The sequence below is a fragment of the Onychomys torridus genome, chromosome 12, assembly GCF_903995425.1.
Source record: "Onychomys torridus chromosome 12, mOncTor1.1, whole genome shotgun sequence".
Lineage (NCBI taxonomy): Eukaryota > Metazoa > Chordata > Mammalia > Rodentia > Cricetidae > Onychomys > Onychomys torridus.
The window spans coordinates 13,251,797-13,277,300 of NC_050454.1; the positions used below are offsets into that span (position 1 = coordinate 13,251,797).

The following is a 25,504-nucleotide window of genomic DNA, read 5'->3' on the forward strand; positions in this document are numbered from 1 at the left end:
CATCTCCAGCTGGTTCTCAAAGTTCCACATCTGCCATTACAGGAATCCCAATGACAAATTCACCAAATATCCTGTCAACAGTAACATCTCCCATCACCTCTAATCAGGAATCGTCAACATCCTCCCAGAATGGCCATACTGGAAGCATGGAGACCAGCAGCAATCCTCAAGGCACCCCTATCACAGAGGTGACCACATCAACTCTGCCCTCTTCCCCAAGTGGCTCAACTCCAGCACAGCCAGCGTCCCAAGCCACCTTATCAACAGAGACAACAACCAATCCATTCACTTCCAGTGTTAGCAACACAAACTCACACAGGACAGAGATGCCAACTGCAGCACCCTCCACAGACTCCATCTCAGGAAATACAGGGCACACATCTCCAGCTATTTCTCAAAGTTCCACATCTGCCATTACCACAGTCTCAATGGCAAATTCACCAAGTGTCCTATCAACAACCACAACACCCTTCACCAATAATCAGGAATCGTCAACATCTTCCCAGAATGGCCACACTGGAAGCATGGAGACCAGCAGCCACCCTCAAAGCAACCCTATGACAGAGGTGACCACATCAACTCTGTCCTCTTCCCCAAGTGGCTCAACTCCAGCACAGACAGGGTCCCAAGGCACCTCATCTCCAGAGGTAACAACCAATCCATTCACTTCCAGTGTTAGCAACACAAACTCACACACGACAGAGATGCCAACTGCAGCACCCTCCACAGACTCCACCTCAGGAAATACAGGGCACACATCTCCAGCTGGTTCTCAAAGTTCCACATCTGCCATTACAGGAATCCCAATGACAAATTCACCAAGTGTTCTGTCAACAGTGACATCTCCCATCACCTCTAATCAGGAATCGTCAACATCTTCCCAGAATGACCACACTGGAAGCATGGAGACCAGCAGCAATCCTCAAGGCACCCCTATGACAGAGGTGACCACATCAACTCTGTCCTCTCCCCCAAGTGGCCCAACTCAAGCACAGACAGGGTCCCAAGGCACCTCATCTCCAGAGGCAACAACCAGTCCATTCACTTCCAGTGTTAGCAACACAAACTCACACACGACAGAGATGCCAACTGCAGCACCCTTCACAGACTCCATCTCAGGAAATACAGGGCACACATCTCCAGCTGGTTCTCAAAGTTCCACATCTGCCATTACCACAGTCTCAATGACAAATTCACCAAGTGCCTTATCAACAACCACAACACCCTTCACCTCTACTCTGGAATCGTCAACTTCTTCCCAGAATGGCCACACTGGAAGCATGGAGACCAGCATCAATCCTCAAGTCACCCCTATGACAGAGGTGACCACATCAACTCTGTCCTCTACCCCAAGTGGCCCAACTCCAGCACAGCCAGCGTCCCAAGCCACCTCAACAACAGAGACAACAACCAGTCCATTCACTTCCAGTGTTAGCAACACAAACTCATACACGTCAGAGATGCCAACTGCAGCACCCTCCACAGACTCCATCTCAGGAAATACAGGGCACACATCTCCAGCTGGTTCTCAAAGTTCCACATCTGCCATTACAGGAATCCCAATGACAAATTCACCAAGTGTTCTGTCAACAGCGACATCTCCCTTCACCTCTAATGAAGAATTGTCAACATCTTCCCAGAATGGCCACACTGGAAGCATGGAGACCAGCAGTCACCCTCAAAGCACCCCTATCACAGAGGTGACCACATCAACTCTGTCCTCTTCCCCAAGTGGCTCAACTCCAGCACAGACAGGGTCCCAAGGCACCTCATCTCCAGAGGCAACAACCAGTCCATTCACTTCCAGTGTTAGCAACACAAACTCACACAGGACAAAGATGCCAACTGCAGCACCCTCCACAGACTCCACCTCAGGAAATACAGGGCACACATCTGCACCTGTAACGGGAAGCTTCAGTGTTGTCACATCTAGAGTTTCAAGCATTACTCTCACTGGACAGTCAACTCTCCTGGCATACAGCACCTCTTCTCAGCCATCATCTTCATATTCTCAGAGTTACCAGACCACAAGCATGGCGACCCCCAGTGTATATGAAAGCAGCACCTTCACAGAGGTGACCACAGAAACCCATTCGTCTTCTTCACCTGGACCCACTGTGACAGACACCTTTTCTCATGGGACATCCTCCTCAGGTGAATTAGCGACCTAGCAATACAGGCAAGAGCTGAGGGGACGTTCCCCACAGTGAATTATGACTAGCCCTCTATTCCTTCTGCCCTGTATGCTTAAACATGGAGGCAAAGTATATAGACAAATATTGTAATTGTCTCTCCAGCTCCTCATTTTCTATGGCTCTCATAGTGTTTGATGTAAAAATTGCTCTTGTCTTCTCTCACTATATTTCCAGGAATAACTACCAGCTCCCCGAAGACAGACAGTGGTAGAGGCACATCATTCCCTGCTACCTCCTTGACCCTCACCACTCACAGCCCGACCACAGCCTCCAGGCCAACAGTGCCTCCAATCCCTATTTTACCTGAGCAGGGTGAGTGATGCCAATAAGGTAAAGCCTCTCTGACTTCTACCTGAGCCAGACAGATGATTGCTAGACTGGATTTGCCAATTTAGGTCCTTGTGTGTAGTTGAGGGACCCAGTCCTTTGGGTTCCTACTCTGTCCCATCCAGGCTATGAATAAGCCACCTTTTCCCTGTGTTCCTGCTAGAGGGATGGTGACTGCGTGCTCAGGGCCTGCTTGCTCATAGTCTCTGCTCTCTGGGATCAGAGATCTCAGGGAGCAATGAGACAGCAGCCAATCTGGGTGCTGAGGGCTATTTTGTGCAGTGCATTGGCCTGAGAGACAGAGACGCGGACTGACAAGGGACAGATCCACTGTTCTATAGATGAAGGGCCAGGAGACTAGATACACTCACAAACAAGCCTGGACGGGATGTGGGAATAGGGTCAAGGTGAACAGGAGGCTTCCTGATAAGAGCTGGGGTGGAGGAGAGCACCCTAGGTAGGTCGGATGGTCTGAGCAGCTAGAATAAAGCCATGGGAGTGAAAAGATGGTCCTCATGTTGAGTGGGGTGGGAGCTCGAAGCATCTGTGAGAGCTGGGAATAAGGGCAAAGAGTGATGAGTGTGTTCAAGAACCTTGTGGGTAAGGGAACCAGGAAGGATATGGACTTGCATAGTGGTGGCTGGTATGGATAAATTCGGGAGTTCAAGCAAAGGGTCAGTGAGGAAGCCGAGAGCTATGTAGACTGTGCTAAGGCAATCAAGGCCATGCTTGGGCCCTAATGAGTTGATGCTACAGTACAGAACTTGGAAAACACGTAGGACAAGATTTCCCAAACTGGAATCCAAGGACATAGAAGGTGGCCCAGGGCAATTCTGGGGCGTGTGTGTGTGTCTTCAAACTTATCTGGAGAAATACCACTTTAGGGAAAAAGGTGCCATTTTATTGAAAGGTCTTTAGTCTTCATTGTCTTGGAGTTTCGTCCTTTCACCGTTGAGCATTTCTGACTTCCCGATCAGAGTCTATTGATACCCTAACGGCAGGGATGTTACGTCAGGATGCTCTAACCTGAGGAATGTTGAGGGTACCAGCAGAGAAATAAGCAGGGAGATGTGCTAGATATGCGTGGAGAGGCAGAGCAAAGACCAGGGCCTACCTGGCCCCTTCAGGAAGAGAGGCCAAGGTAAGGGGCAGAGGAGGGAAAGCTCATTCAGGATTGTTCTCTCCTCTGTCCTGGCCTAGGCATTTCCCTCTTCCCCTACGGGACAATCCCTCACGTTGGAGACCTGCAGTTTTTTGCCAGGACTGTGGATTTTACCTCACCTCTCTTCAAGCTCCGGATTGGCTTTCCACTGGGCTCTTCTCTGCGGGACTCCTTCTACGTGAGTCTCTGACTGAAATTCTTGTGTTAGCTCTGTGTTCTCTGGGCCCTGTTTCTCCGTCTGGCTTGGAGATGACCCCTGACTGAGCAGAAGGGACAGTGGAAGTCACCTTTGTGGTATAACACCTTTGTAGCCTTCTTCTATGTCAGTTTCTAGTTGTGGACAGCTGAATGAAGCCTTGTCTCCCTGCCCATATGAACAAAGACATCCTCACCCTAGTAAAAGGAGGTCATGGCTGTTTCATGAGCCTTTTCATGAGGAAGAACCTACGCTTGGAAACTTGAGTTTTTCATACCGTTTCCATTTCTTGTGACTACTTCCTGATGCCCTGGGAATGGGGGGTGGGGTCCAGCTCCACATGCCCTCAGGGAGAGGAGCAGGAACAGCCATTGGGAGTGAGGGCATTGTCTCCCTTGCCCTCTTCTGCTTAGACACAGGCCTCGAGAGGGTGAGGCACTTTACCAAGAAGGCTTTGCTCTGACAATGGCCGGGCCACTCCATGGAGGAAGGACATGGTCCACTACTTTGGACTGGCATAAGAATGTCCTGACAGGGATGAGTATTTGTAAGGTTCCTAGGTAAAGGGTTCTCCTAGAAGGCAAAAAGTGGACAAGGGGACCCCTCTAATCCTCTGCACAGATGGTCTCTGTGGGGGCATGCTTCCAAGGAGCTGGCCCTAGAGTGAGATAATGCTTCCCTCAACCTCCCTAACCAAGAACCCTTGTGTTCAGTTCACAGATAACGGCCAGATCATTTTCCCAGAGTCAGACTACAGCATCTTCTCCTACCCCAACCCACCTCAAAGAGGCTTCACAGGAAGGGAGCATGTGGCCATGGTGGCCCCATTCTGGGCTGACGCTGATTTCTCTAGCTCCAGGGGAACCATATTTTACCAGGTAGGTCATACAAGGCCTTGACAGTCAGGAGTTCCCAGCATCCTGCGTGGAGAGATCAAGGGTACTTCAGGGGCATTGTATCTCAGCCTAGGCTTGTGTGGGAAGGGACTGAAGCTTAAGTACAGGGAAGGGAGGAAGCCAAGAAAGAATGCTGAATAGACTCTACTCCAACCATGTGGGGCCTGCAGGTAACAGGGATGAAGGCTGGCAGTTCAGCATGTGATTGTAAAATAAAGGTGTAGAGGGTCTGCCTTAACAAGTCTAAGTCAAACAGAATCCTCTGCCCCCATATACCCCTGAATTAAGTTAATAATGCCAGCCTGTCAAAGTATGTAGCATTGGCTGTCATAGCAAATGTGACCCCTTTGAAAGGGTTGTTTCCACCCCAAGGGGTCGCGACCCCCCAGGTTGAGAACCACTGCCTTACGGGTATTGAACTGATTTTTGTGCTCTTGCTTACTTTCCCTTTCTAGGAATACAACACACTTTATGATGGAAACAGTGAGCTCATCAGGGGGGTGGAGGCTTTGATTCACGAATTCACAACAGACTGGAGCTACAAAGCCAAGTGGACATTGAAAGTCACCTGGGTCAACGTTCCCGCCTATCCTGCCCAGTGGAGCTTTGGGGTGAGTGGACCGTAGCTTGCTCCTCGTGAGCCTGCTGGGAGCCATCTATGACTGGAGGAAAGATTGCTGGTTATGGCTCCCCTGAACACATGGTCTACTGAGGACTCACAGCAGGCCAGCCTACCTCAAGTCAGAAACCTCAACTGCATTGACAGGCAAGAATGTCTGTGGCCTGACAACCCCATCTGATACACAAGTCAGCTTCCCTTTACTATAATGAAATGTCGGCACATGGCACTCAACAGTTCACCGACCACCTACCTTGGACAGGTCCTTCATACCACACACGTGGAGGAGACACCTGGACAGTGCCCTTACAAATCCCTGGGGGAAGCCGGGCATTGGTGGCACACGCCTTTAATCCCAGCACTCGGGAGGCAGAGCCAGGCGCATCTTTGTGAGTTCGAGGCCAGCCTAGTCTGGAAAGCGAGTTCCAGGAAAGGTGCAAAGCTACACAGAGAAACCCTGTCTCGAAAAAACAAAAAACAAAAAACAAAAAAAAAAAAAACCCCAAATCCCTGGGGGAGAGATAAGGAGGCGTCTCTCAGCTCTGCTGTCTTGTCTGACCTCTCAGGTTCCCGTAGCTCTCTCTTAAAAACTGTCTTCTAACTGTATTGCACCCCAGAGCCCTTTATTTCCTCTCCCTGCCCCCCCCAAAAGTTACAAAGAAGGAAAATTGGCCACTCTAAGTGCTTCTACACCCAAGGTGAATGATGCTCTGATCCCAGCAAACTTGCCAGAGTGTCCAGCCTGGGTGGACCAGGACCAGGGACAGTGATAAGCCTGTGTCTTGTCAGGGGTGTGGGGACTCCCGGGGTAAGGTAATCTCAGACCTCTCATAGACTTCTCTGTTTGTCTCTCGTCAACGTCCAGACCAATACCTACCAGGCCATCCTCTCCACAGATGGGAGCAGTTCCTATGCCCTGTTTCTCTACCAGAGTGGAGGCATGCGGTGGGATGTGGCCCAGGGTCTGCGTAAACAAGTCCTCATGGGCTTCTCCAGGTAGGACAGGATTGGCTGGCTGTCATGCCTGAACTGTGAGGGATAAGGGTTCCCCGCTCACACTCCCACCCCATCCTTGAAGGTGTAGCTGTTTCTGGTGAACCCCCCACTCCCACCCCATTCATCCTGCTTTCATGCCTATCCCAACGCCTGTGCACCAGAGCCTTTCAACCTTTGACCTTTCTGGTTTCCACTGACATTGGCTGACTTCTCAGCTAGCAGCTACTCATTACACCCGTTACTTCATATACACCGTATCTATTTAATTTGTGATCACAGCCACCCACGACAGCCGACTACTATCCTATAAATAACATCATTATCCTATAAGTAAGAAGGCTTCGGTTCAAGCAGATGAGTAATTTACCCCAAGTCAGAGTTTCAAAATGGCAAAGTGCGGCATCTGAGCACAGACACCCCAGACTGGAATCTGTGATTCCTGGAGCTCTACAGCTTAGCTGGAGAAGGAAGTGAGGAGAGTGACTGGCTGGCTGCCGTGTGAGCTCCTGCATGCGGGGGAGCCGCAGTCTCTGAGGCAACAGCTCCCAACCAGCTGCTTGTGTGCCAGTCAGTTGTGATGGCCACGCATCATGTGTTAGCAGTAGTCATCACAGAAGGTTTTCTGTTCCATCAGGGTGTGTTCAGGCCGCCCTACAAACACATGGCTTTGACTGGCTTTCGATGTTCAGTGAAGGAGGAAAGCGTGTAATTGCCCAGGTAGCTAGCAATTTCACACGGTCTTCAGTGTGCCCAACAGAGATGTCATGCGTGAATTTGTCCTCTGGCCTGTGTGACAGTAGAGCAAAGATCAGGAGTCACTTTCTGTGGGCATGCTCCTGCTGTGGCACCACAGCTGCTGCTGCAGACTTCCTTCCATCCTGGATCCACAGTGATGGTGGAGACGGCAGGGCCTCGAATCTGCCCTCCGCTCAGATCTGAGGGATTTACAAAAGTCACTGTGTTGAAGCTTTACAATGCTGAGAGAGGGTTGCAAATGACATCTCTTTCACCCAGGCATAAAACCCCAAAGTCAGACATGGTAAATAACCACGACCTCCAAGCTAGAAAGTGCCGGAATCAATGGCTGAAAGTGACTGCCTGATTTCCAGAAACTGGCTTTGAATCATCCCTTGCAGTCTGTCCTTAGGCAGCGTCAGGGAAAATGAAGGGAAACCTGGCCCCAGTTCGGCTGCTTTCACACCTGGTGTGTGCTGAGCGAGCCACTGATTTCTTACCATCATCGATCAGATGTGGGATAAAGTAGAAGGTCCCCACCCATCTTCTCTTCCTCCTCAGTACTGGGACTTGTGGCTCAATCTGGCTGCCCACCTGACTGAGTCATGGGCTACCAGCTGCTGACGGGTGGGGGCTCGCTGGAGTGATTGACAAACGAAATGAGTGAGTAGCTTTCATCTGAGAGCCAAGAGCCTGAGTGTGACACAGAGGCCTGAGAGTCTTTCCTTTGCCTGCAGTGGAGATGGGTATTTTGAAAACAGCCCGCTGATACTCCGGCCAGCAATGGAGAAGTACCGTCCAGATCGATTCCTGAATTCCAAATTAGGTAAAAGTGCCGCCCGCCATGTATGAGCTGGCCTCGGTCTCCCCTTGCCCTCTACCCCATATGCTGCGGCAGTCTTAGACAGCTGGAGCCTCTCCACCGCCCCGAAGAGCATCCTGCATGGCCGACTGCCTACAGGTGCATCAGCAGCCGGCACCACCTAGGCAACGACTTCTTTTCACACCCTCAGCCCCTGGAAGTCTCCTTCCTTGGAAGAGCCAAACCCAGGATGTCTGTCAGTGGGCATTCAGGTTCTGGAGTGAGGAGAAGGGCATTGCAGGAAGGGAGTTGGGATAACCATCCAAATGTCCAGAGCTGGAATGAAATCCTTAAGGAGGTCTAAAGGAGGAGTTCCAGAAGGCTGACATTCACTCAGTCAACATTTATCGAGCACCTATTGTATGCTGGACAGTAGGTTAATAGACAGAAAGGGAAAGGGGAGACAGGTCAACCATGTTGGCTCTCACCAGGCATTCACTGTGGTGGAGACCCTAGTGTCCAGAGGCAAACTGTGGCTCTTCCTATGTGGCTTAGTGTGATATATAGAGGTTCCAAAGAGAAAGAAATGCCGGCCTCCAAACTGTGACATCTAGCCTTGGGGAGAGACGTCATGTAGATCGTGAAGCAGGAATCCAGGTCTATTTGATCTGGGACAAAGATGTCTGTCAATCAGAAATGTGAGCAAAGTCAAATGACAGGTGGATGCCACCCCATGGAAGAGCTTCCTGTCACATCAGGGCTCTCTGTCAAACACATCTGTTTGTGATTTAGAGTGTCTCCTCTGTGTGTGTGTGTGTGTGTGTGTGTGTGTGTGTGTGTGTGTGTGTGTGTAAACAGATCACTATAAACGATGTTATTCTCTGAAAATCTTCAGTTGCTTAATTCAGGTGGATATAGGGTTGAAAATCTCATACACTAGATCATATTATCTTGGGGTAGGGCCTCTGGAGTCTTCTTCTCTCCCTGAAGTTGTGTGTGTGTGATATGAAACTTCCAATGAATTGAGGTTTAAACTTCCCAACCCCAGTGAGGATTTTTCTAGTGACTTCTCCCTTCCCAAGATGGTGTCTAACCTTCCACAGACTCACAGTGTTAGAGCAAGGCTCCACTAGTGTGCCAACTTCTCTGTGGCTTCCAGCTAGTCTATGGGTGGGTCCTACCTCTGTCGTGGTTGCTGTGGCCATGGAAAGGGAAAGGAAGGGTACATCATGAAGACCGAGGGTCCAATGGCATGATGAGGTGGAAGTGTATCTCTAGAGGAGGAAGTGAAGTGGTTCAGGAATTGGAAGGTATGGCAGAGAGACAGGGAGGGGGAGGGGAAGAGGGAGGGGGGAAGGGAGTATGAACAGGGGCAAGGAAGGAGGGAGGGTAGGTAGGTCAGGTTGGAACACAGTGACACCTCCCTGCCCAGCGCTTATCCCACGGTTTTGCCCTAAGGTTCAATCAAGATTTGACGTGTTTGGAACTTACGTTCAAGGTGGTTTCGAGATAAATCATGCCAATATGAATGGTTCCCTTTCTAGGAAAAGCTGTCCAGAGGGGCAGGGCATAGGATGGAGGATTCAGTCATGAGTTTGCGTTGAGCCTAAAGCTGAAGCAGATCTCGCCTGTGATAATCACTGGTTTCCTTGTTTCTCAGACATCCGGGGGTTGCAGGTCTACCGTCTACACAAGGAAGTGAGGCCCAACTATCGGCTCAAGTGTCTACAGTGGCTGAACAGCCAGCCTCAGAGTCCCAGCTGGAGCTGGGGCTGGAGCCAGGTTTCCTGCCCTTGCTCCTGGCAGCAGGGACGACGAGACTTGCGGTTCTGGCGCGTGAACACAGGTGATACCCCGTTCCTGCCCTTCTCAAGTTCCACAGACCATCACCTCTGCTCACACCTGTCCTGTCCTTTCCCAGGCACCCTGAGCAACCCCCCTCCATGCAGACATCCCCCTGTCCATCTCTCCCTACCCCAAGCTCCCGGGCCTGAGGATGTCTGTCTGGTCTGGTTGTAGGTTGGTGGTATGGCAGCAGCAGACAGCTGTGCAGCTTTTCATCCTGGCGAGGGGGTGTGTGCTGCAGCTATGGTCACTGGGGAGAATTCCGAGAAGGCTGGAGAATGCATAGCCCTTGGCAGTTTGGTATGTGTCTTCTTGGGGCTCTCAACCCATGTTCACAGGATGAAACCTTAGAATCATCTCACCCCAGAGACCCTCCAAGGGAGCCAGAGCACACAGAGGTGAATGGGGCCAGGTAGCTTGCATCTGCTCACCCTTGGGCCTGCGCCAGTCTCTTGACACCATCATCCGGGTCTTCTCCCCCACCACCCTGGCTCTCTGAGGGCTTGTACCACGGGCCCTGCTATGTAGTAACCCCAACATGCCTTCAAGGACACACAGTGTCATTCCATCACAGATCACTGACAGTCATTGAGCATGTGAACTGTGCCATGCCTGACTCCAAGATCATACCCTAGCCACTGCCACCAGCTAACTCTACCAAACCTGCCAGCTGGTTCTCTGGGGGCTCTTGCCCTCTGACAAACTCTTCTTCTGCACAGAACAGGAGCAGGAGGCCCAGAACTGGTGCTGTCATTGGAATGACAAGCCCTCCTTCTGTGCCCAGTACCATCGCGTGCGGCCCCGCATTACCTGTGCTTGGTACAGACCCCCACGGCCCGGTGAGTGTCATGGCTGAGGTGGAGCAGCCGGGAAGGGAGCCTGGATTAGCAAGAGATCCACTTCCTAGGGCAGAATTGTGGCCACAGGGATGATGGGGACAACCTTGTGTGAGGCTGACAGCACACAGAGGGGCTGTGTATATGGCATTGGCAAAGGGTAAGGACAAGTGTCAGAGGCCTGCGGGGCAGGTCCTGGATGCCAGGAGAGTTTGCTCAAGCTTGAGTCCATCAAGATGGAAGCCCTACCTGCTGGGCAGTGAGAGTCTCAGACCGTGGCCCTGACATGCTAATGGGTAACCTCCTTTCTTTTAGCTTGGACGTACGGCGATCCCCACATCACCACTTTGGATAATGCCAATTACACCTTCAATGGGCTGGGGGACTTTCTGCTGGTCCAGGCCCAGGACACAAATTCCTCCTTCCTGCTGGAGGGCCGCACTGCCCAGACTGGTTCTGCCAAGGCCACTAATTTCATTGCCTTTGCTGCTCAATACAACACCAGCAGCCTGGCTTCTCCCGTCACAGTAAGTGAAGGCGGATACAGGGTATCCTTGTATTCCCTTCCCCACAGCCCCTCAGAGACCATTAGCTGGACACCGGAAGAGGAAGAGAATAAAGAAAGGAGGGGAGATTTATCTATTACTTTCTCACTGTCGTGTCCAAATAGGAAGGAAGGAAGGATTGCTGGATGGTTTTGTCAACTTGACACAAGCTGGGGTCATCTGAGAGGAAGGAGACTCAATTGAGAAAAAACCTCCATAAGACTGGGCTGTAGGCATGCCTGTAGGACATTTTCTTAATTAGTGATTGATGGGGGAGGACCCAGTCCATTGTGAGCAGTACCCTGGGCTGCTGGTCCTGGGTTTAATAAGAAAGCAGGCTGAGCAAGCCACGATGAGCAAGCCAGTAAGCAGCACCCCTTCATGGCCTCTGCATCAGCTTCTGCCTCCAGGTTCCTGCCCTGTTTGTGTTCCTGTCCTGGCTTCCTTTGACGATGAACAGTGATGTGGAATCATAAGCCAAATAAGCCCTTTCTCCCCAAGTTGCTTTGGTCATGGTTTTTCATGACAAAGATAGTCATCCTAACTAAGACAAAGGGTTCATTTGGGCTCACAGTTTGTGGGTGAAGTCAGTCCCTCATGGCAGGGAAGGCACGGCACCAAGAGTGTGCCAGGATGCTGCTGACATATAATGTCTGCAGTCAGAATTTAATGCTGGGCACTCAGCTCTCTTCTTTACATTCAGCCTGGACCCCCAGCCCAAGCAATGATTCTGTCCACATTTAGAGGAGATCTACCTTTTTCAGTCAAAGCTTTCTGGAAACACTCACGTAGACATACCCAGAGATGTGTTTCCATGGTGATCCCACCTCCTGAAACAAAGGGAGAGAAGATGCATCTATAGTGGAGAGAGGAGAGTAAAACCTAGAGGTGGCAGGTTACGATACGTGCCATCTCTTACTGGCTGTTTGACCTTGACAAAACTCCTGAACTTAGAGTGTCACTGTTTCCTTACAGCACAGTAGGGACAGTGGTATTGTCTGCTCCACAGGGCTGCTGTGACATGGCCTGGCTCCCACTGAGCTCTCCACACATGTCAGCTGGCATATTGCCCTGTCCCTCACCTGCCTCTTCCACTGGCCCAGATTCCAGTCTTGAATTGCTCTCTAGAGCCTCATTGCCAGGCCTCTGCCCTGCCTGTGGGTTGGGCTTAGGCTCCTTTAATTCCTTTCCAGGTTCAGTGGTTCCTGGAACCCAATGACACAATCCGAGTCCTACACAATAACCAGACTGTGGCCTTTAACACCAGCCACATGGATGAAGGTAGGCTCAGCAGCTGTCAGCACCTGCCCCCAGCCCACTTTGGTTTCTGCAGGATCTCAGCCCCCTGGGAGTGGTGTGCTGGGGGGTGCTGTACCACCCAGCAAAACAGAATGTTTGCTCTGCCCTGTTTCGGCCCTGGCTGTCTCTTAAACTGCTGCACTGGAAGACCTTCACCCTGCCTGGGCACCAAACTCTCCCCATTTCATACCCCAGAAGGAAGTGTCCAGAGGCTGGGCGGGATGGAGGCACGGTCAGGATCCCCCAGTGCCTCCTGTGACACAAGCCTTCACTGCTGCTGAGTCGTAGGCCCAAGGGTGTGCTGGCTGTGGTGTGACTTGTCCCCTCTCTTCCAGACTTGCCAATGTTCAATACCACTGGTGTCCTGATGACCCGGAATGGCTCCCAAGTCTCAGCCAGCTTTGATGGGACAGTGACCGTCTCCGTGACTGCCCTTTCCAACATCCTCCACGCCTCCTCCAGTCTCCCAGAGGAGTACCGCCACCATACGAAGGGACTCCTGGGTAAGAAGCGGAGCTCAGGCCGCACACAGGCCTCTGTCTCACCTGTGGGCCTTGGACTTCCCTGTCAGGTTCTTCCTCGGCCCCCTAAGGCTTCACCCACGGTTTAGGCTAATTTCCTGTTTGTCTGCCATCTTTTCAAGGGAATGTGAAGGAGGTGCTATGGGGAACGTGGGGGCCGGGCTGCCACCCCCCCTTCCCTCCACACCTGCGTTTCTCTTCTTTCCCTTATCTCCTCCCTTCCTCCCATCTTCCTCACGTCCTTCCTGGTTTCACCTCCCCCTCTAAAGCACAAAGATGGAGTGTGAGTACATGGTCCTCTCCCACCTCTTGGGGCTCTGGAGCCAGCACAGATGCAGCCGCCATGTCAGATGCTCCGAGGAGAAGGGACATCACCTCCTTGTGGTGACAGACATTTTGTTCTTTCCCACAGGAGTCTGGAATGACAATCCAGAAGACGACTTCAGGATGCCCAATGGCTCCACCATCCCCCCAAACAGCTCTGAGGAGACAATTTTTCACTATGGAATGACATGTGAGTCTGGGGGTGCTCAGACCGCTGGGAGAGTCAGTGAGGGAGCTGCTGTATTGTCTCCCTGGGCTTGTGGAGACCTTAGTCGTCCTTGGTAAGGTCCAAAGATTTTGCCACGGCCCCGTGTCTGTCCCCTGCTTCCACCCTACCTGTATGTCTCTTCTGGGAAGTGGGGAAGGGAGTGGGTGGCCTTTTCACCCACTGACATGGAATTCCAGACTCAGAAGGCAGAAGCCTTCTCATCCCTACCAGCTCATCCCGTACCACCCCCTCACCCATTAAGCCATATCCAGTGAGGATTAGGGCTGGGCACAGCTGAAATATGGCTACGGTCTCATACCACCGTCGTACCTCCTGTGTTACAGGGCAAATCAACGGAACAGGCCTCCTGGGGATGAGGACAGACCCTCTGCCTTCCAACTTCACCCCCATCTTCTTGTCCCAACTGCGGAACACCTCAGATGAAAACTTGACCTCTGGGTGCAGGGGAGATCCACAATGCGAGTTTGACACTCTGGCCACAGGAAACGCAAGCATTGGACAAAACACCAACACGATTTTTGAAACATTCCAGCGTGTAAATGGCACCCTCAGTAAGTGACGGGAGGCTCAGAGAGGCCTTTCCAGAGACAAGGAGCAGGCGAGGACCCCCATTTCATGACACTCCTTCAAGCTCCACATTTTTATTCCTTGGATGGATCAAAACCCTCCGACAGCTCCAGACTCACTCAGGCCCTTCCCTTCTCTGCCCAATGCAGCCTGTGCCCTCCACCACTCAGACCCCTTTCCTGCCCTCCCTCCACCCCACTGGCTTCTTTGGGCTCACTGGTAACTTGGCACAGACCTTTCTCTTGCTTGCAAGGCTCTCTGCACAGATAGCCACATGTATGTTCTCTCATTCTTTGACACTGCCTGCTTAGCAAGGCCCTCTGGACCGCCTCATCCCATAGTTCATGTTTAGTCACACTCCTTTTCCTGATTTTTTCTTTAGTATTTATAACTACTGAGTGTGTCTTATAATTTATAATTCCCTTAGGCCTCTTTTTTCACCACTTGTTCATTGCTATAGAGCTTTGTGCCATATGTATATCGTGTACTCAATAAATCTATTAACAGAATGAATTAGTAAGCGATGGCATAGAAATAATAGGCTTCCAAGAAACAGAGCATTAGCCAGGTGGTGGTGGCCACGCCTTTAATTCCAGCACTTGGGAGGCAGAGCCAGGCAGATCTCTGTAGTTAGAGTTTTCCTGCCTGACCCACAGTCAGGACAAATCTCTCTCACCCGCGAGGCCCATAGACACTCTATAAGTCTCTGTGTGCTTTCTTGGTTGGGTCTGAGCAACTGTGGGACTGGCGGGTATGAGAGATTTGTCCTGACTGTGGGCTAGGCAGGAAAACTCTAACTACAGATCTCTGTGAGTTTAAGGCCAGCCTGGGCTACAGAGTGAGATCCAGGACAGGTACCAAAACTACACAGAGAAACCCTGTCTTGAAAAACAAACAACCAACAACAACAACAACAAAACAAAACAAAACAAAACAAAAAAAACAAAGGAGAGAAAAGAAAAGAAACAGAGCATTGAGAGAGTTTGAAAAAATGGAGTGTCCACCTACAGATCATCCTCATGGGTAAAATTGGCCGTCTGTTCTCAAGGCCCAGTGTGGCATTCTGTTCAGGGAAGAAATGACCCAGTTTGAGGGGGAGATTGGAAAAGGGAGTCTGAAGGTTAGACAGTGTGGGCAGTGCACGCCCAACATGCTCTGCAGTTTGCTGAGCAGGAGGGAAGACAGTCCTGCTCCCAGAGGTGGCCCCAGGCTTGGGAAGGGCTCGTAGGAAGAGTCCTGGGGGAAGAGGGCAGGAAGGGGAGGCTGGAGAGTGCCTCGTGTATAGCTGGTCTCTGCCTTGTGTCTCTGTTTCAGATCAGTATCCGCCCTTTATCAACTGCAGCAGGGACATTCGAGCCTACAAGGGGCGGACAGAGACCATTGACATCAGCAGGGTCTCTAAGGACGTCACATTCACCCTCACCAGCCAGTGTGGCGGCTTTAAACTCTTAGGTAAGAATCTTTGGCTGGCAGCAGCATGGGCTGGGGCAGGCGAGGCCCGAGTCAGCTTGGGTTTTCTTGCATTTCTTCATTCTGCACCCTGACATCTTTTCATTTGAGTACCCAGGACCAACAAACATTTTTCCTTCTTTCCTCTCCTCATCTTGTTTCTCTCTCTCCCTTTCCCACCCCCATCCCCCCTCCTTCTGAGACCAGGCCTTACCACAATAGCCCAAGCTGGCCTGAAACGTCTATGTAACCGAGGCAACAAACTCCGGGATCTTCCGCCTCAGCCTCTGCACAGTTGTGGTGGCTGGTTTTCAATGTCACTTTGCCATAACCTGGATTACCTGAAAAGGGAGTCTCAATGGAGGGATTGTCTAGATCAGGCTGGCTTGTGGGCATGTTTTGTTTTGGGGTGGGGGGGACGATGCTGTCTTGGTTGTCAATTATGGTGAGACAACCCACCCCGAGTATGGGAGGCACCATTTCATGAGCTGAGCCTCGAACTGTGTAAGAATGAAGAAAACTAGCTGAGCAGAAGCCACCAAGCAAACAGCAGGCAGCATGGGTGCATTCATTTTTCTCTGCTCTTGACTGGATGTGACTGCTAGCTGGCTTCTCTCTATGATGGACTTTAACCTGGAATTGTAAGCTAAACACAGTTCCCTCCCCTAAATTGCTTTCATTCAGGGTGTTTTAGGGCGGCATCAGAAACGAAACTAGAACAAGGAACTATCACATCTGGCTTGAGAAATAGCATTTCTTTTTAAAAATTGTTTTTATTAATTTTAATTATGTTCCTGTGTGCTTAGAGGTGTGTGCACATGAGTTCAGGTGCTGAGACCTGCCAGAGTTGTTGGATCTTCCTGGAGCTGGAGTTACAGGCAGTGTGAGATGCTAGGAATCGAACCCTGGTCCTCTTAACCACAGAGCCATCTCTCCAGGCCCTGAGAAACAGCATTTCTTAAGGTTGTTGCTTATAGCTGGCCATAGCAGCTCAAGCCTGTAATCCTAATGGCTTAGAGGTTGGAGAAGGAGGATTGCCATGAGATCAAGACAAGTCTGGGATACAGAATGAGTCTGGGATACAGAATGATACCCGGTCTCAAGATTTAACAAAAAAAAAAAAAAAAAAAAAAAAAAAAGATGCCTATAGTTCAAATCAGTGGCCCCTCCCCAAGTGAGTAGCAGTAAGGGGTTTTGATAGATATAACTAAATAGGTAGACTTACTCTGGACACACACAGGTAATGCAAAGGTAATTTTACCTCTATCTAATAATATGCTTGCTTTTTCTTTGAAACAGGCTTTTACTATCCATTCTGGAACACACTGTGTAGAATAGGTTAGCCTTGAACTTACAGAGATCTGCCTGCCTCTGCCCTTGGGATTAAAGGCATGAACCACCATGTCCAGCTATGTACATCACTTTTAATCATCATGGAGCATTTACCAATTCTTTAGAATAATCAAGAATGACCATTAAAACTACTAATTTAGCCAGTCAGTGGTGGTAGTCCCAAAACTGGGAGACAGAGGCAGGTGGATCTCCAAGTTCAAGGCCAGCCTGGTTTACAGAGTGAGTTCCAGGACAGTCAGGGCTATACATAGAAACCCTGTCTCCTCAAAATAATAATAATAAAATAATAATAATAAAATAATAATAATAATAATAATAATAATAATAATAATAATAATAATAGTTTACAGGGCTGGTGACATGGTTCAGCAGGTAAAAGGACTTGCCACCAAACTTGACAACCCTGGGACCCTGACACTTCTGCTTGGTCTCCAGCATGACACATCATGGTGCAGGCTCAGGCAGTGATGTGCTTAGAGGCCTCTTCATGGAGCTGGGAGAGCAGTAGCCTTCTCCTCTGTGGATTTCTACCTACACCCAGCACTCAGCATGTTCAGCAGCTGCTGCCTCCCTCCAACATGGAGCATGGCTGCCATCACCGTAGGAATTCCAGCTCTGTGGGAATTTGATCTTTGCTCAAAAGGATGCCTGATGGCATTCTGGATTCGGGGAAAAGGCCCGAGGGTGTGTGAGAAGCAGGGTGTTAGATACTGGCATGCATTGACCACAGAGTAGAGGACTCTCCCAGCCATTCAGGTCTCTGTTTCTCTGGACAGAAAACGGGAGTTTGCAGTGGACGCCACCAGCATCTCCAGAAGCATGTACCCTGGAGATTCTAGCCAGAGATGCCAGGACTAACTTGTCATCCATACTCCAGCCCCAGACTACAATATGCTTCTGTGATATGGAGAGCCAGTGTTTGTACAATGAGACCAGCAGGGAAGGCAACTCTTCCCTTGAGGTGAATAGTGGAAGCTGGGGAGGAGTCCTCTGTTGGGGGGGGGGGCAAATGGAGGGATGCTGTGAGTGTGCTCTTCCCTGGGCAAGGTGCGTGTGGGGAGGAGGGTAGAGCTGTGGTGGGTGAGTAGTTCAGGAACTGTCATCACTGCTTAGAGGAAACAGAGTTTTTGTGTCCCGCCTCCCATTCTGTCAGGCTTAGAAATGTTCACCTCACTTTCTCATAGTTCCCCACCACGGCACTGAGGTGTAGGATGGGAAGGCTTCCCTGTGTGTTCTGGATAGAGGTCTATAGCCTCCAGCATGCTGCCCGGCCTTCCTCCAGACCAGGGAGACCGGAGTCCGCTGTGCTGAGACACAAGAAGCCCTCATAGGACATTATGGAGAGTAGCTCAGCATGAGACATCTCTTTGAGCTTAGGAAGTGAGGGGCCGGATGCTACCTTGTGACTCCCAGCTCCTCTGTATGCTCTTGCCTCTAGAGCTAGAGGAAGCGCCTCTTTTTCGGTTTGGAGAAAACTCTCTCCATCCACATTTGTGGTCAAGCTTCGTGACCCACAAATCCTGCCCCATTTCTGTCTTGTCTTTTTGTTCGACTTGCTTCCCTCTCTGTTTCTTCCCCTGGCTTACTCTATCAAAGATTCCAGGACAGGAGGAACAGTGTGAGAGAGGAGAGGCTGAGAGCCTACTGCAGGGCCAGGCAGGGGATGGTGTAGCTTTGGGCAGGGACTCACGGCCCTGGCCTGTTCAAGAACGTGCCTGCTGGAGGGACTGAGGCAAGCAGGACTTCTCACAGCAGATGTGTCAGGGCAGAGACACTGAAAGTTCTTCAGCTTGTGGTCACCCGCCACTCTGCTGTTTTTCAGGTGGCCAGCTGCAAGTGTGATGGAGACACCTTTGGCCGCTTCTGTGACCGCTCTAAGGATCTCTGTGAAGAGCCATGTTTCCCAAATGTGTCCTGCACTCCGGGGAAGGGCTGTGAGGCCTGCCCTCCAAACATGACCGGAGATGGGCGGCATTGTGCAGGTGAGCTGGGAACAGGGCCCTAGCAAGAGGAGGTTGCCAGGTTCTGGGTCCAGGTGACATGTCAAGGGGTCTGTGACAGACAAAGACAAACTGGTGTGTCTGTCTTTAGCAACACATCTTCAAATCCCCCACAATAAGAAGCTGTGATGGGGAGGGCTTAGAAAGGGATGATGGATGGTTTGGGCGAGGTTGAAGGAGGGAATGCAGATGCTGAGGTTGGGGCTGGAACTGAGCAGTCCTGAGACCCTGCTGGAGAAAACATGGGGAAAGACTGATGGAGAAGGCTATGGAAGCAGAGGTGAGCTGGCTCTCAGGCACCTGGGCATCTTCAGAGACACAAGGCTCGGGGGCTCCGCTTTTCCTAAGCCAGGACGTTGGAAGTGTTGCCATGGGAACCTAGTGACAGAGGAACCTGTGTTTTCCTTTGAGTTCTTTCCTGCCCCTCTGCTCCTCTTGCTCGGAGCTACAGTAGCCCCCATGCCAGAGATGACAGTGCAGCCTTCTCCAGCCAAACACAATCCGGAGACCGCTGTCTTCCGGGCAGAGGCCAGAGTGGGCGGGGCTAGGAGAGAAGCGGAAAGGAGACGCGATCTTTCTCTCTTTCTCTCACTAGCTTTCTGGGTCTCTGTCTGGCAAGGGAGCTCTGATTGACATGCCACGCCCTCTGCAGAGGTGAAGGAAGGCTTACCTGGCAGAGGGGAAAAGGTTGCAATACAGAGAAGGATGAGGAGAAGATGGCTTGGGCTTCGGAGTGGCCCACAAGCACAGTGCAGATCGGGCATGGGCGAAAAACCAAAACAAACAGAAAAGCAAGCTCTCCTGGGAGTAGGTTCCACTAGACCACTCATCTCCCATCAGCTGTCTAGCCGTGGTATGGCTGGCTGACTTCCCTGCTCCCTTCACAGCTCTAATGGACTCTTTAGTTTGCAAGAACCACTCCTGTCCTGTCAATCACTGCTATAACCATGGCCACTGCTACATCTCTGGGGCTCCAGACTGCCGGCCCGCTTGCACCTGCCCCGCAGCCTTCACTGATGCCCGCTGCCTCCTGGCTGGGAACAATTTCACCCCCACCATCTATAAAGGTATGACTAAATCCTCCTGCTGTATCAGCCCCATGCGTCTCTCCGGTCTGGCTGGGAATGATGGGAAAACTAGTGTCTGAGGCCCAAGTTCTCTAAACGCCCATACCAGAACTGAGTTTTCCTCCTGTGTGGTGAGTTTGGGGCAGGGCAAGCTAATGAGAACAGCTGTCCCAGTGTGAACCATGGGCCTCAGTCATTTGGAGAGGACAGAATCCTCCTAGCTCTGTTAGATGAGGGCCACAGAAGACCTGGGTAACACAGGGACGATGGAGTGCAGCCCCTCAGTGACCTTGCCATGGTGGATGGAGACGTCTCTGAGTGGGCAGAGGGGAAATGTTGGATAAGCCTGAAAAGGCCATGGGGTGATGATGGGTCCTGTTTCTCCGTCTCCAGAGCTTCCCTTGAGGACCATCGTGCTGTCACTCAGGGAAGATGAAAACGCCTCCCTAGCTGACGTCAACGCCTCGGTCAGTGTTGCACTGGGCTCCCAGTGGGAATCAGATCTTGAAAGGGTCTCCCAGGGGCTGTGTGATAACCTGCACATCCTTCAGCTGTCTTAATTTCCCAAAGGAGGGGAGCCTCTTGCCCAGGGGTGGTTCAAGAGCTTAGGATATTCGGAAGCCTTGGGATTAGAGACCCTAGAATGTGTTAGAATTACCAGCTGGCCATGAGAAGACTCCAGGTGACATGTCACCCCAGCCTGTCCCTCTGGGTGCCCCTCATGATTCATGCTTTCTGGCTGCTATATGGAAGAAGTCACCTCCACTCTGGCCTCCCAAAGGGAACGGGGACTCCTCTGATGGCATGTCCTTGTCGATACCTCCACTGAGCAAAGTAGCCAGATTGATGAATGGTGGAAACTTTAGACTTTTTCCTATACACGGGGGCTCAAATCTGTGCCCAGCCTCTTTCTAGAGCAGGTGTAATAACTAGACAAGCTCTTTATAGCAGCTTTGTGGATAAATGTGGATAATAGTGAGTAGTACCTGTCCTTAAGCCATGTCAGGATTTAAATGACAAAGCATGTAAAACATTTAGTACCCAAACACAGCAGGCATGCAACGGGATTGCTACTGTTGGTACTCTAACTGCCAGAGATGCTCCACGTCAACTGGTCAGATCTCTTGACGTCGGTCTGCTGCCCTAACTGCAGGCTCTTTGAAATAAACAGTTCCTGAGTTACCTTGGCATTCCTGGTGCCCAGGCGTGCCTAGGTCTTAGCTAAACAATTTGTGTTTGGTACATATGAGGGGAGAGGATGGGCTGGATCAGAGACCAACTAGAGGAATTTGTTTCAGATGTGCCCCTGGCAATGTTGAGGCAGAGGAGGGGGAACGTGCCTCATCCCTCACCCATTGAGTGTTTATTAAGCAAGGATCCAGGGCAGCCTCTGACTTAGGCATGAGTGTGGGGATGAAGAGATGGGTTGCATGCTCTAGGGGTCCTGGGCCCTGCATTCGAAGGTGGGCGGGGCTGATCTGATCCTCATTTAGCCTGTCCTCCCATCCTCCCTCACATTTTCCCCCATTGTAGGTGGCCTACAGACTAGGGGCTCTGGACATGCGGGCTTTCCTCTGGAACGATCCAGTGGAGCTGACATGGATGTAAGTCAGGCTGTCCCTCCGTGACTCCCCTCTCCATCTCCCCTGCTCCCCAGACCCTCACTGTTCCCCTCCCATGCAGCTCTCCCTCAGCACGGCCCTCGGACAAGGCAATTCAACACTGGAGGGTCGTCTCCCACTTCCAGTACCGTCCCAGGGGCCCGGTCATCCATTTTCTGAACAACCAGCTAATAGACGCTGTGGTGGAGGCCTTCCTCCTCCAGGCTCCAAGGGGGAAGCAGAAGAGGAGCAGTGGAGAAGCCAGGAAGAATGTCACTTTCTTCCCCATCTCCAGGGCAGATGTCCGCGATGTGACGGCTTGTGAGTCACTCTGTCTTGGGGGACAATACAGGGACAGCTGGGGAAGAGAAGAGAAGTAAATGGAGGGGCCATCGCAGACCCGCAGGTCACATCAACCCCCCCCTCCCCGTAGAAAGCATGTGGACCTGTTTGCAGGTCCACAGTTGAAGAGACAGCAGCTCAAGTTAGCTCTGTGGGTTGTACATCTTAGAGCGAAATTTCAAACGTTTCCCCCCAAATGGGGAAGTGAGAGTGTCACACGGCAATTATTCCAACCCCAGGCTGCCTGATAGGTTCCATGTATCTACTCATTCATTTGTTTGGTTTGGGGACAAGATGTAACTCCGTAGCTCAGGCTGGCCTCAAACTCACGATCCTCTTGCCCTAGCCTCTCAAGTGCTGGGATTTCCAGGCTAACGCCACCACACCCAGCTGCCTTCCCTTTTCTTTAGTAAGATCACTCACTTCTGAAACTGTCACTGTACTAAACACACACTGAACACCTACTGTGTCACCTTGCCCTCCTGCTGAGGCAGGAGACTGACTGGAGTAGAGGACCCCTTCTGAAAGGGTGTGGTCCCACTCAAGCCAGAACCCCACGGTCCCATTGGGGAAGTGAGATGGGCTTTCTGACCACCTCTGGTTCTCCTGGGAGGGAGCATGGGAGACCAGGGGATGGCCCTACTGAGCTTCAGGAATGGAGCAGGGGCCAGGATCGGGACCACTGCCATTCTGCCTGGGTCCAGCACCAGATGAGAGCTGCTTCTAGAATCCGGTTTAGGATTCCTGCTTCCTGGGACAATAAAGTGAAATTCCTCCAGACACATTGGGAAGTGGTGAGACACAGGCACAGTGAGGGAGCTGTGGTTGCCACACTGCCTGGAGTGCCTGGTGTGTGCCCGCCGCTCAGCACTTGGAAGGCAAGAGGATCAAGAGCGCAGTGTAGCTTTGGCTGTAGAGCAAGTTTGAGGCCAACCTGGGCTACATGAACTCCTGTCTTAAAGAGAGAAAGAAAGGAAGGAGAAAGGGAGGAAGAAAATACAATTTTATTGTACAAACACAATATATTTATTGTAGAAAGTTTAGGAAACACGGGGTTGCGAATGTAAGAAAAAAAAACACAATGCTACTTTGTATTCTAATTTTCTTCTGTTATGCCTTAGGGCATTTCATATATATATATATATATGTATATATATACATATATATGTATATATATATACATATATATATATATATATATATATCCATACATACTAAGGGATCAAATCATACCTAAGTATCCTCCACATAACAATGACTACCTTAGCTCAATTGTTATGTACCTATTCCCATTCGACATATTATTTTTGCAGTGATCTTTTTGAAACTGGTATTTGCAACAAATTTTAAATGTTGTGGGAATAGTCACTTTTTATTTAATGTTTATTGTGTATCCAGCCACCCTGTCTCACATACTCCACATGTAGTATCTCACTGAACATCACTGCAAGGCAAGTGCTATTTTTATTCTTTGTTTTTAAGGATAAGGAAACTGACCAGGCCTGGTGGTTGAACACGCCTTTAATCTCAGCACTAGGAAGATTCAGAGGCAGGAGGATCTCTGTGAATTCAAGGCCAGCCTGTAGACACTACGCAGAGAAACCCTATCTCGGAAACACACACACACACACACACACACACACACACACACACACACACACACACACACTCAGAGAGAGAGAGAGACAGAGACAGAGAGACAGAGACAGAGCAGAGAGAGACAGAGACAGAGAGAAGGAAACTGAGGTTGACCTAGGGAAAAGTCCCTACCACACAGCTAGTTAGTCGGAGAGTCTGAATTTCAGCTCAGATCTGACTAACTTCCGCTCATCACTACTGGTTTTTTCAGACCTGAAAACTATCCTCCCCTTGGTAAGGCTGCACAGTAATTTATCTGCTAAGCATCCTGCCCCCCCCCGTTATACACCGTTGATAGGATCACCCACGTAGAACTGAGTACCCACAGATAGGGTATCTGTGTGCTCAGCCAGTTGTTTCTCAGGATAATCACCTGACGTTTGACATCTCGGTTGTTTGCATCTCTGTCCTGCCTACAGTGAACCTGAGTATGCTGGACAGTTACTTCCTCTGTGAAGGCTACAAGGGCTACAAGCTGGTCTACAGTCCCCAGAATGGTGTCACCTGCGTGTCCCCGTGTAGTGAGAGCTTCTGTCACAATGGAGGCCAATGCCAGCACCTACCAGATGGGCCCCAGTGCAGGTGGGTAGGGGCCTGGGGCAGGAGAGGACAATGCTCGGGAAAGGAGTTGAGCTGAGTCGAGGGTAGAGCCCATCCTTTGGCAGAATAAGAGGGTGGATTTGTGACCGTACGAGCACATGTTCCTTTGACCCCCCACCCTTCTGGGCCCTACACGTGGTGTAGAATGTGCTATTCTCACCTGGTTTTTAAAGCCATGCCTCCCTCCTTTGGCTGATGACCTCACTTCAAAATGGCCTCCGGGCTCCATGGCTCCTCCCCCCCAGGGGATAGCCCTCCCTCTCCTGAATAATGACCCCTGGTCCCCAGGAGAGGAAGGCTGAGCAGGCCAGGCCTGCATCCCCACTGGCCGCACTTGTTCTCTCTCTCCCCCTCCAGCTGCGCATCCTTCACCATCTACACATCCTGGGGCGAACGCTGTGAGCATCTAAGTGTGAAACTTGGCGCATTCTTCGGGATCCTCTTCGGGGCCTTGGGCGCCCTCTTACTCTTGGGGATCCTGGCATTTGTCATCTTTCACTTCTGTGGCTGCTCCATGAACAAGTTCTCCTACCCTTTGGACTCAGAATTGTAAGGCCTTGCTCCAGATGGGCAGCCACACCTAGGATACCTCAGGACCCACCCATCACTCCGCCTCTGATCTAAGGAGACTGGAAAGGGGCTGCTGAGCGAAGGGGATTTGGGATTCTTCAAGAATGAATAAAAGGAGTAGCCAGACTATACCTTGTCAGTAGACTGGGGGTACAGGAAAAGGCCTCGATGATCAAATATATAGATGGATGGGTCCTCACACAGACACATCTGAATGGAGGACACTGCCACACACACACACACACACACACACACACACACACACACACACACTCCAGAGTTAATGGGTGACTGGCTCTACATTAACCAAAATGTTTTTATATATAAAACTGGCTTACTTCTCACTCAGATGTATTTAAATAAAGTCTCTTATCTTTTTGTGTGTCTCCAAACCATGGATTCCATCCGTTTCTTCTGGGGCTGAAGGACTAGGCACCGTGCATTCTCCCAGTCCTCATAAACACAGATATGGCAGCTGCAGGTGATCCAGAAGTCAGGTGGCGGGGCCCTGCCCTGTCACAGCTCCCAGTGGCCCCATGGTGGCTGCATCAGTGGTCACAACACTGACTTGGTCCTGGCCTCCTCCTGTCTCACCCCATTCCTACACCTCAGCCAATGCTCTGGGGGCAGTTGTTTCCCAAAGATGTCTGTGCTGGAGCCTGGGTGCTTGGGGCAGCCATGCTGAAATGGTCAAACCTTCAAGAGGCAAGGCCTAGTACAGGGCAGTCAGTTAGGTCCTGGAAATCACCCTCGGGAAGACTGGAGTACTTCTCAAAGGACCCCCTGTTCA

At 50.9% G+C, this 25,504-nt stretch overlaps 1 protein-coding gene across 1 annotated transcript; it reads left to right on the plus strand.

The window, feature by feature from the left end:
* Positions 1-1,460: 1,460 nt before the first annotated feature.
* Muc4 (mucin 4, cell surface associated) lies at positions 1,461-24,803 on the plus strand. Its single transcript, XM_036204091.1, is given in 25 exon segments — positions 1,461-1,700; positions 2,016-2,154; positions 2,361-2,507; positions 3,723-3,862; positions 4,594-4,758; positions 5,232-5,387; positions 6,261-6,391; positions 7,864-7,952; positions 9,589-9,774; positions 9,948-10,073; positions 10,493-10,612; positions 10,925-11,136; positions 12,348-12,450; positions 12,789-12,956; positions 13,387-13,488; positions 13,851-14,078; positions 15,409-15,546; positions 17,673-17,857; positions 18,719-18,878; positions 19,784-19,963; positions 20,357-20,430; positions 21,497-21,579; positions 21,647-21,885; positions 23,964-24,126; positions 24,502-24,803. Coding segments are annotated over 25 exon segments (3,870 nt in total). The 3' UTR covers positions 24,698-24,803.
* The last annotated feature ends 701 nt before the right edge of the window (positions 24,804-25,504 follow it).